We start from the raw sequence: 12,291 nt of genomic DNA, 5'->3' as shown, positions 1-12,291 counted from the left end.
CTAGAGACACCATTCCTTACCCACCCTGGCTAATAGCCATTAATGGACTTAACCACCATGAATTTATCCAGAGAATGGAAATGTGCTTTTGGTCGGTTCAGACTGGATCGGTGAGCACTTAAAGGAAGGCTTCTGCTGGTTCTTTTCTGACCCTGGTTGGAATGATTTCTCCATGAGGATCATTTTGAGGCGGAGATCCGAGTCACGCCGGACTCTAGCTTTCAAGATGTTACAACGAATGCAGTTCTGTTGTATGGGTGTTTCTCTCGGGCATCTCATGCAGAGTGAGTGCCCCTGGGACCGCAGCATCACTTCTCAGTAGGAGCTGCATCTCTTAAAGCCAGAGGAGCCTGGCATGTCCAAGGGAGCGGGGAAGCAGAGAAAACTTTTGTGGGTGGTGTTCCAAAAGGAGCAGGAAACTGGAGAAAGAAAAACTTTTTTAATAACTAATCCTAACTAATAACTACAACAAACCTATCTAACAACTAAATTTCTATTTTTTTCTATCTACAGAGGAAGAAGCTATCGCACTGCCCTGACCTCCATCTTCAGCCGAAGATGGTGGAGAAGGAACCAAGAGAGTTGGGCCATGTGTGTGCTAAACAAGACTCTAATGGTGCTGCGAGACAGCTACTGTACACATATGGCCTGACCAAGCACTGCTACCGAAAATCTCCAGTCAGTGGCACTGGGACGCACCATCACCTGAAGTGGAGCACCCACAGGGACAGCACTCAAAGAAGAAGCAGGAAACACCACACAGTGAGTATGTTTACAAAAAGACAAGTACAGGTCACAGAAAAGAAAAATAAAGTGAAGCAATGCAAACAACAAGCAAACAAAAACGAGGAATAAAAATATATAGCTCCATGCAACGGATGTGAGAAAGGAGTACAGCAGGAAAATGCTGTGAGGCACAGAGAAGATCATAGAATCATAGCATATTAGGGTTGGAAGGGACCTCAGGAGGTCATCTAGTCCAAACCCCTTGCTCAAAGCAGGATCAATCCCCTGACAGATTTTTGTCCCAGATCCCAAGATGAGGGTAGAGAATGGAGGAGGAAGAAACAGAGAGAGAAGTGGTAGTTGAACATTTAGCACCATATATGAGAGAATTAGAATGTAAACATATTGAAAGAGTCTGTTATTCCACACATTTGTCAAGGAAGTAAACTTATTTTACCACTGTACTTACATATGAGTGACTTTACTTAAATTGTAGAAGGAATGGGCCTCCAGCCTTTGTAACGTAGCATCTATGGAGATATAGCTAAACATCAGGAAAACAGAAAAAGAAACATGTCACACAGAAAGACAGGTTGTAAGTAATGACCAATGCTCATCATGCTTGTTTTATTGTTCCTTCCCATTCTCTTCAGCCTCCAGTTTGTTTTGCCTAAAGGGAATGTCGTACATGTTTGTACAATGCCAAGCACAAGTGCCTGACTCTGATTAGACCCAAATACACACAATGTACAGTTAAATGAGAAAGACATGAAGAAAACATCAGAGGCCTGGTCCACACTACGCAGTTAAATCGATTTTAACAGCGTTAAATCGATTTAACGCTGTACCCGTCCACACTACCATGCACTTTAAATCGATTTAAAGGGCTCTTTAAATCGATTTCTGTACTCCTAGAAAACGAGAGGAGTAATGGTAAAATCGATATTAACATATCAATTTAGGGTTAGTGTGGCCGCAAATCGAAGTTATTGGCCTCCGGGCGGTATCCCACAGGGCACTACTGGCCGCTCTGGATATGTAACTGAACTCTAATGCACTGGCCAGGTATACAGGAAAAGCCCCGCGAACTTTTGAATTGCATTTCCTGTTTGGCCAGCGTGGAGCTCTCATCAGCACAGGTAACAATGCAGTCTCCTGAGAATAGAAAAAGAGCACCAGCATGGACCGCACGAGAGGTACTGGATCTTATTGCTATATGGGGAGAGGATTCAGTGCTATCAGAACTGCGTTCCAAAAGACGAAATGAAAAAACTTTTGAAAAAATTTCCAATACCATGAGGGAGAGAGGCCACACCAGGGACTCAGTGCAGTGCAGAGTGAAAGTGAAGGAGCTCAGACAAGCCTACCAGAAAACCAAAACAGCAAACGGGAGATCCGGATCAGGGCCAAAAACATGCCGCTTCTACGCTGAGTTGCATACAATTTTAGGGGGCTGCGCCACCACTACCCCCCCTTGTCCGTGGATTCCGAGGTGGGGGTTATAATCTCACCCATGGATGAGGATTCAGTGGAGGGGGAAGAGGAGGAGGAGGAAGAGGAGGATGAGCTTGCTGAAAGCACACAGCACTCCATTCTCCCCAACAGCCAGGAGCTTTTTGTGACCCAGACGGAATTACTCTCCCAGCCCTCCCAAGCCACTAGCCCAGACAGTGAAGCCATGGAAGCGACCTCTGGTGAGTGTACCTTTGTAAATATAAAACATAGTTTAAAAGCAAGCATTTTTTAATGATTGATTTGCCATGAGGGCTTGCATGCATTAGCTGGCATTAAAGTTACTGGAAAAGTCTGTTAACATGTCTGGGGATGGAGCGGAAATCCTCCAGGGACATCTCTATGAAGCACTCCTGGAGGTACTCCAAAAGCCTTTGCAGAAGGTTTCTGGGCAAGGCAGCCTTGTTCCGTCCAACATGGTTGGACACTTTACCACGCCATGCATGTAGCAAGTAATCGGGTATCATTGCATGACAAAGCCTAGCTGCGTATGGTCCCGGTGATTGCAGGCATTCAAGAAGCATCCGTTCTTTATCTCGCTGTGTTATCCTTAGGAGAGTGATATCGTTCATGGTAACTTGGTTGAAATTCAGGAATTTAATTAAGGGGACAGAGATGGCCATTCCTACTGGGCTGTTTGCCTGTTGCTTAAAAGAAATCCTTCCTTGCAGGTAGCCAAACGAGGGGAGAGAAGGGGGGTTAATGGCGCTGAGCTTTTTAGCGTTTGGCCAGCAGGAATCTTCCCTGCTACCAGCCACGTGGTGTGGGGGGGGGGGAGGAGAAAGGCGGGGGGGTGATTAGCAGTGATCTGCCACTATACTAGCCATGCGGTGGGGGGGGAGGGGTAAAGGAATTCCAGTGTTAGGGTTAGGGTTTTGCGTCTGCTGCTCCCTGTAAAAGAAGCAGCACAGGGGGAGAAGCTGTATGCCTTACCATGACCGCATGGAAGCTGAACTGTGATGCCCGGACCTGCGTCTGTGTTGAACTGTTACACCACAGCCACAGGCACTCAATGCTAAAAGAATCCAAATGCGACCTTGTAGTGAAATCACATGTGCTATGTAAGGTGAATAGTGTTGTTCACTGTGAAAGAGTATAGCCATTGTTCTGTGAAATGTATCTTTTATAATCATTCTATCACTATTTTCCCCCATTCATGCAGCTGCAAATTTTTCAAGCCTCCCTACTCCATCCCCAAGGCTAGCTCAGATAAGGCGGAGGTAGAAGAGGACACGAGATGAAATGTTCACAGAAATCATGGCAGTAACCCGCAATGAAAGAGCTCATCTGGGGGAGTGGAAGGACGAGTTAGCAAAGTACAGGAAAGATGCCAGTGAACGTGAGGATAGGAGGGACACTCGAGATGAGAGGTGTAGGCAGGAAGATCAGCGGTGGCAGGATGCAACGCTGGAGCTGCTGCGTGATCAAACTGACATCCTCCGACGTCTGGTGGATCTTCAGGAGGAGCAGCGGGGTCACAGATTGCCGCTCCAGCCCATGTTTAACCACCCTCAGTACTCACCATGTTCCATATCTTCCTCACCCAGACATGTAAGAACGCGTGGGGGAAGGCTTTGTGCACCCGCCCACTCCACCCCCGTGGACAGTCCAACCAAAAGGCTGTCATTACATTGAAATGTGCTTAATGGCCTTTTCCTTCCCTCCTATCCTCCTCCCAAACCACTCCCGGGATACCTTGTTATTTCTCTTACTCTTTTTATAATTACATGCTTTTTAAATGAAGGGGGAGGGTGGGTTGCTTACAGGGAATGACTTTTAATAAAGACTACATGCTTTTTAAACGATAGTAACTTTATTTCAATAAGCAAGCTGTAATGGAAGGGGGAGGGTGGGTTGCTTGCAGGAGGAGTCAATAAAGGGGGGAGGTTCATGAAGGGGAAACAAACACAGCAGTCACACCGTTCCCTGGCCCGTGATGAAACTCGTTTTCAAGGCTTCTCTGATGCACACCGCTTCCTGGTGTGCTCTTCTAATCGCCCTGGTGTCTGGCTGCGCGTAATCAGCGGCCAGGTGATTTGCCTCAGCCTCCCACCCCGCCATAAAGGTCTCCCCCTTACTTTCACAGAGATTGTGGAGCACACAGCAAGCAGCAATAACAAAGGGGACATTGGTTTCGCTGAGGTCTGAGCGAGTGAGTAACGTTCTCCAGCAAGCCTTTAAATGGCCAAATGCACATTCTACCACCATTCTGCACTTGCTCAGCATGTAGTTGAACAGCTCCTGACCACTGTCCAGGCTGCCTGTGTATGGCTTCATGAGCCATGGCATCAAGGGGTAGGCTGGGTCCCCCATGATAACGACAGGTATTTCAACATCCCCAACTGTTATTTTCTGGTCTGGGAAGTAAGTCCCTTGCTGCAGCCGTTTAAACAGAACAGTGCTTCTGAAGACGCGAGCATCATGAACCCTTCCTGGCCATCCCACGTGGAGGTTGGTGAAACGTCCCTTGTGATCCACCAGTGCTTGCAGCACCATTGAAAAGTACCCCTTGCAGGTTATGTACTGGGTGCCCTGGTGCTCCGGTGCCAAGATAGGGATATGGGTTCCATCTATGGCCCCCCCACAGTTAGGGAATCCCATTGCAGCAAAGCCATCCACTATGACCTGCACGTTTCCCAGAGTCACAACCTTTCATAGCAGCAGCTTAATGATTGCTTTGGCTACTTGCATCACAGCAGCCCCCACAGTAGATTTTCCCACTCCAAATTGATTCCCGACTGACCGGTAGCTGTCTGGCGTTGCAAGCTTCCAGAGGGCTATTGCCACTCGTTTCTCCACTGTGAGGGCTGCTCCCATCCTGGTATTATGGCCTTTCAGGGCAGGGGAAATCAAGTCACAAAGTTCAAAGAAGGTGCTCTTACGCATGCGAAAGTTTCTCAGCCACTGCGAATCGTCCCACACCTGCAAAACTATGTGGTCCCACCAGTCTGTGCTTGTTTCCCGGGCCCAAAATCAGCGTTCAATGGGTAGAACCTCCCCCATTACCAGCAGGAGCTCCAAAGCGCGGGGGCCCAGGGTTAGGGAGAAATCAGTGTCCATGTCCTCATCACTCTCGTCGCCCCGCTGCCATAGCTGCCTCCTCCTCTCCTGCGTTTGCAGTTCATGGTTCATCATAGACAGCACGAGAAGGCGCGAGGTGTTTACAACGTGCACGATTGCGCTATTGAGCTGAGCAGGGTCCATGCTTGCTGTGCTATGGCGTTTGCTCAGTTCACCCAGGAAAAAAGGCGCGAAATGGCTGTCTGCTGCTTTCAGGAAGGGAGGGGTGAGACTGTACCCAGAACCACCCGCGACAATGATTTCTTGCCCCATCAGGCACTGGGGTCTTAACCCAGAATTCCAAGGGTCAAGGAAGACTGCGGGAACTATGGGATAGCTATGGGATAGCTACCCACAGTGCAACGCTCTGGAAATTGATGCTGGCCTTGGACCATGGACGCACACCACCGAATTAATGTGCCTAGTGTGGACGCGTAAAATCGACTTTATAATACCTGTTTAATAAAACCGGTTTAAGTTAATTCGAAATTATGCTGTAGTGTAGACGTACCCAGAGAAGCAACTGGAGTTCACTTTGTTGAGGGTACTAAGCCCCAGTTCAGGTTCTTTCCCCCAATTCCACTTGGCCTGGAGCAATGAACCGCAGCCAGTGGGAGCTGCGATCGGCCAAACCTGTGGACAGGGCAGGGAAACAAACTGGCCCGGCCCACCAGGGGCTTTCCCTACACAAGCGGCATCCTAAGTTTGGGAAACACTGGGGTAGGGAAACAAATATGGCCTGTGGGCTGTGACTGCAACAACCCCTCTTAAATTACATAGTAAACAGACCATAAAGACAGCCTACATTCAGAACAGCATTGAATAAATTGAATTGAATAAATTGAAAATAAATCTTTCTCACATGAATTTAACAGAATTTTTAATTCCACTTTTTTCCCCACAATGACAGTCACAGGTGATATGATAAGAATGCAATGTGCTCCAGTGGCAGGTTACTAGATTGGAAGCATGGAGTCCTGGATTTTGTTCTCATTTCTGCATCTGACTTCCTAATGGATGATCTTGCAAATCACTTCTCTTTATACCTCCATTTCCCCCTCTGTAAGTAATTGTAATGCTTTGCAAATGCTTTCAGATGTATGAATAAAAAGTGCACCATAAAAAATAGGTATTATTAAATCCCAGGGTGAATTTGTGTTATTTCCACCTATTTCTCTGACTACACCCCTGGAAATACTAAACTGTTGTAAATGTGCAAAAAGAGAATATGGGGGTTTACATTTATTTTTACTTAATTATTCCAATCACATTATTCTCTTAACTATTAACTGAATGGGTTCATTTTAAAATAGCATGTGTATTATAATATTTTCTTACTCTTAAAAATGTTGCTAGAAACAGTAACGTTTGAAGCCACTTTATTTTGTTGCATGTATCACAGTTCAGGGCAACTGCACCTATATTCCCATTCAGGGGTCCCCAACAGCAACCACTCTAGGCTCCTGGCTTCTCAGGCATCACCTCATTTGGGTGAAGACCCATGTCTTTCTTCCTCCTGACCAGAGTTTTTTCTCCCCAGGCTTCACAGTCCCCCATTTACACTATGACATTCCCAGCAAGCCAGCCTGCTTAAACAGGCTGGTGTCTATACTTTTGCTCACTCTGTAATAGCCAGCAGTCACAAGTTTCCACACAGCTCTTTATAAGTGAGAACATTTATTCTTAAGCTGAAAGTATTATAGAGAAGACAATATAAGAACCTTACACACATGCAAATAAGCTTATCAGAGATCACCCCCAACTCCAACCAGGGCTCTGGTAGGAGTCAGCCCTTTAAACCCCACCAAAGGAGTTTTTCTGTACTTAAAAGTTCATAACAGCTTTACCTCAGAACAAGCATGCTAAGGGGGCAGATCAGACTGTTTCTCGAATCAGTTTGGGCCTTTTTTCTCCAACCTTTGACAACAGGCAATCAGTAAACAATCACCTTTTTGGGGGGGGGGCTGGGTTTTACATAATCAGGGGTGGGAATTTGTATTCACATCCCTGAGATTCCCCAGGAAAACACTTTATATTGTTTGTCCCAAAAGTTCATTCTCCTCTGGCACACTGATGAGTGTAGTCCTTTGAAATTCATAACACTTCCCATGATTCACATCCCATCTTCCACCCTAGAGAAGTTACATGCAATCACAGCCCACAATAACATATAACTTCTGCATTTGCAGAGGGGGCAAAAACCTAACTGGTTTCAAGACTGAGCTTGGTAAGTTTGTGGACGGGATGGTATGATGAGACTGCCTACAATGGCAGGTAGCCGACCTGCAACTACTAGCAGAAAATATCTCCAATGGTTGGTGATGGGACATTAGATGGGGAGGGCTCTAAGTTACTACAGATAATTCTTTCCCAGGTTTCTGGCTGGCAGGTCTTGCCCACATGCCCAGGGTTAACTGATCACCATTTGGGGTTGGGAAGGAATCTTTCCCCTAGGTCAGATTACAGAGACCCAGGGTTTTTTTGTTTTTGTTTTTTGCCTTCTGAAGCATGGGACATGGGTCACTTGCAGGTTTAGACTAGTGTAAACGGTGGAGTATCTGTGACTTGAAATCTTTAAATCATAATTTGAGGATGTCAGAACCTGAGCCAGAAGTTAGGGGTTTATTTACAGGAATGGCCGGATGAGGTTCTGTGGCTTACAATGTGCAGGTGGTCAGACTAGATGATCATGATGAACCTTTCTGGCCTTAAAGTCTATGAGTCTATGAGTAATACAATGTATTTAAACTTAATTCAAGAAGGTTTTAAAAGGAAATATCTGTCACAATATGGTCAAAATAAAATATAAAAAATCAAACCATGAGTTAAGACAAAAAATTAAAACATATCTGCATATAGCTTTTTTCAAACTGTGTTTTATATGAGTAGTTAGAAAAAATGTGTTAAAGCCTTGTTTCAGTCACCGTCTCATACATCAACTGCTGAGCCTTGGATTTTGAAATGCTTTACATGGCTGAGCCTCTCCCACTTGACTGCACTGTATTTTTAGTAGGTTGGACAGCACCAAATAGAAAGTGAACATGACTAGTGTAATAGGGTCAGCCACCTTCTCAGCACCCCCTTGCGGCCTAAGGTCACTCTACAGTGGCCCAGTCTCCCTACTTTTCAAAGTTCTCTTAATCAGACTATGAAAACAAACTCTCCATCAAGTCCATGTTCCAGTCTTTCCTGCTTAAGATGACCAGATAGCAAGTGTAAAAAATCAGGACAGGCGGTGGGGAGTAATAGGCTGGTGTCATTGGCGACTGCAACTTCTTTCTGTTAGATTCCTACATGAAGAACTCAAGGCATAGCCTCTGGAATTCTTATGAGAGGAATCTTGGGTCTTCCTCCTAGATGTCCTTGAAGTACAACTTGGAGACAGTTGAGGTAGCTGACTTGTTCAGAGACTGGCATACAGAGAAGGTCTCCTGGCCTGGATCAGAGACTGGGCACAACAAGCTCACCATCATGAGGATCCAAAGTTTGATCTCTCTGTTTTTTCTAGCTCCAGATTTTAATGCCAGACAGAAATTGCACTTTTGGGTTATATGAGTTTCCCTCAGGCAACGAATGCACTGGGAGCGTCCGTCACTTACTAGGATTGCCTCCTGGTATAAGTGGCAACATTTAAAACCAGGAGAACCAGGCATGCCCTTCCAATAATGTAAAGCTCCCAGGAGGAGAGAAACAATCTAATAGGTAACAGTCCTTACAGCTAAGAACGATAACATATACAACATTTTTTGCAAAAAAAAAAAAGGGTTTTTTTAACTACTACTACTACTACTAGAACTACCTAACTGCCACTAGTAGTTCTTACAGTAGTTAGTTTATTATAGTTATGGGGACACAACTGAGGTAAAAACTCAACACAGATGACTGAGGTTGAGGCAGCTGAGAAGGATCTAAGACCCGTTCACGTGTGCAGTGGTATATACTGTAAAAAACTCATGGTGATCAGTGGAGGTCCCAGATGACTAGAAAAAGGCTAATGTCGTGTCCATCTTTAAAAAAGGGAAGGAGGAGGAACCAGGAAACTACAGGCCAGACAGTCTCATCTCAGTTCCTGGAAAAATCACGGAGCAGATCCTCAAGGAATCAATTTTGAAGCACTTGGAGGACAGGAAAGTGATCAGGAACAGTCAGCATGGATGCACCAAGGGCAAGTCATGCCTGACCAACCTGACTGCCTTCTATGATGAGATAACTGGCTCTGTGGATGAGGGGAAAGCAGTGGATGTGTTATTCCTTGACTTTAGCAAAGCTTTTGATACGGTCTCCCACAGTATTCTTGCCAGCAAGTTAAAGAAGTATGGGCTGGATGAATGGACAATAAGGTGGACAGAAAGCTGGCTAGATCACTGGGCTCAATAGGTAGTGATCAATGGTTCCATGTCTAGTTGGTAGCCGGTATCAAACAGAGTGCCCCAAGGGTTGGTCCTGGGACCAGTTTTGTTCAATATCTTCATTAATGATCTGGAGGACGGCGTGGATTGCACCCTCAGCAAGTTTTCAGAGGAGTGGTAGATATGCTGAAGGGTAGGGATAGAATACAGAGGGACCAAGACAAATTAGAGAATTGGGCCAAAAGAAATCTGATGAGGTTCAACAAGGACAAGTGCAGAGTCCTGCACTTAGGACGAAAGAATCCCATGCACTGCTACAGACTAGGGACCAAGGGGCTAGGCAGCAGTTCTGCAGAAAAGGATCTAGGGGTTACAGTGAACAAGAATCTGGATATGAGTCAACAGTATGCTCTTGTTGCCAAGAAAGCTAATGGTATTTTGGGCTGTATAAGTAGGAACATTGCCAGCAGATCGAGGGACGTGATCATTTCCCTCTATTCGGCATTGGTGAGGCCTCATCTGGAGTACTGTGTCCAGTTTTGGGCCCCACACTACAAGGAGGATGTGGAAAAATTGGAAAGAGTCCAGTGGAGGGCAACAAAAATGATTAGGGGGCTGGAGCACATGACTTATGAGGAGAGGCTGAGGGAACTGGGATTATTTAGTCTGCAGAAGAGAAGAATGAGGGGGGATTTGACAGCTGCTTTCAACTACCTGAAAGAAGTTCCAAAGAGGATGGATCTAGACTGTTCTCAGTGGTAGCAGATGACAGAACAAGGAGCAATGGTCTTAAGTTGCAGTGGGGGAGGTTTAGGTTGGATATTAGGAAAAACATTTTCACTAGGAGCGTGGTGAAGCACTGGAATGGGTTACATAGGGAAGTGGCGGAATCTCCTTCCTTAAAGGTTTTTAAGGCCTGGCTTGACAAAACCCTGACTAGGATGATTTAATTAGAGATTGGTCCTGCTTTGAGCAGGGAGTTGGACTAGATTACCTCCTGAGGTCCCTTCCAACTCTGAGATTCTATGATTCTAATGATTCAAACTGAGTAATGCATGTGTGGGCTGAACAGACACTGTTACGTGACATTTTCAAAGGCACAGAGAGCACAAGCACAACTAGAGTGAGGCACCCATAGGGAGACTATTCGAAGAACAACCTTTTGTTACATCCTTGAATGGGAAACTGAGGCAGGCTGCAGCAGACATCCCTAGGCAGAAGAAGGTGCAATACAATAGATACGTCTACTTGCAGGGATTCAGTGGAGAAAGCAAAAGTAGTGATAATTATGGATAGTCTTACCCAATCACGCTTACTAGCAGAGGCAAGGTGGGGGGGAGGCATGTGGGGTCACATTGCCCCCTCCCAGATTACTTGGTCAAATGATGTGGCCAGGCCCCCTCCCTGCAAAGCAGCTGAGCCGGCAAACTGCACTGGGCATGGAGAGGCAGAGCTGCAGGAGGGGTTGCTGCTTTAACTCTGCCAGGAGAGGCAGAGGAACAGCTGAGAACTACACGGAGGGGGCACTGCTTTCCGGAAGGTTAGGGGGCATGATTCGATCTATTCTGGAGTTGTGTCCCCCCCACTGTCAGGAGGCACGGGTTGTCTATGCTTACTAGATCACTAGGACTACAAGCTTAATGGTGAGAATGATAGCAAGTACTCCCCATCCCTACTGAAGCATTAGTGATTTTACTAGCTGAGTTCACCTAACTGGAAATCTTTGTACATTTTCACCTGTGAGTACTGTTGATGGAATGAGACTATGAGCATGTGTGTGATGGTATGGTGCAGTAATGATTTGTATTACAAATAGGAAACCTGTACAAAAGATTTAGTCCGACAGAAAATGTCAAGGTTCTCTTCACTCACAGTTTCTAACACAATGGTGAGGGTGGGTGGCCTATAAAATACCCCACTGTACGATGAAATCCAATTCCTGCTACCAATTAGGTGCAATAAAATGGCAGGAATATTTGGGAAGTAATGATGATACATCTAATGGGTGGATTGGTGATATGAGATGTAGAGCTTTAAATGTGTTTTAACTCTTAGTTTGGTATTCATCGGCAGAATACATCCACCCTGTTGCTTTTGCAACAATTTGAATTTATAATTTACATTTTGATTTGGCTGTTTCTAGGTATGACCCAAGAACTCCTCAATGCCAAGTGGCAAGGGCGTTACAACAATATCCTGATTCTAGTATGTACATTCTGCACAAAGAATGCCATGTGAGGTAATAAATGAAAGTCAGGGTCTTGCTGGTCATTGTCATTGTTAGGGTCTATAAACACATTTCATGTCCAAGGAGTTATGTACATATAGCAAAAATGTTTTAAAGTCTGTATCAAGCCAGAGTTGACAAGCAAGTTTTCTGTAATACGTTTCATAAACACAGGGATGTTTATTCACCTGTCACTGTTGAAATGTGAATTAAGTGTTGCATCATTCAGAATGGGCATTCCATCACTCATCTAAGCTAATTGCAGATGAAGAATTGTAAGAATTTCAGAAAGGAAGAGAAGTTTACTCATCTTGTGCAGTAACTGAAGTTATTTGAGATGGTTATCCCTGTGGGTGCTCCACTTTAGGTATCTTGGTTCTCTGTGCTTGTAACTGGAGATTTGTAGTAGCAGTGCCT

At 45.4% G+C, this 12,291-nt stretch overlaps 1 protein-coding gene across 2 annotated transcripts in view; it reads right to left on the bottom strand.

Moving 5' to 3' along the window:
• The window catches only part of TSHR (thyroid stimulating hormone receptor), a 232,336-nt gene that overhangs the window by 93,106 nt on the left and 126,939 nt on the right, over positions 1-12,291 (bottom strand). For both annotated transcript variants that reach the window (XM_050953256.1, XM_050953257.1), the window contains exon 4: positions 1,196-1,270. In XM_050953256.1, coding sequence (XP_050809213.1) covers positions 1,196-1,270 — 75 coding nt within the window. The remainder of the gene's footprint in view (positions 1-1,195; positions 1,271-12,291) is intronic.

This window comes from Gopherus flavomarginatus, chromosome 5 (genome assembly GCF_025201925.1).
Source record: "Gopherus flavomarginatus isolate rGopFla2 chromosome 5, rGopFla2.mat.asm, whole genome shotgun sequence".
Classification (NCBI taxonomy): domain Eukaryota; kingdom Metazoa; phylum Chordata; order Testudines; family Testudinidae; genus Gopherus; species Gopherus flavomarginatus.
Note: the sequence above shows the minus strand (reverse complement) of the source record. Positions and strands in the feature narration are given on the sequence as shown.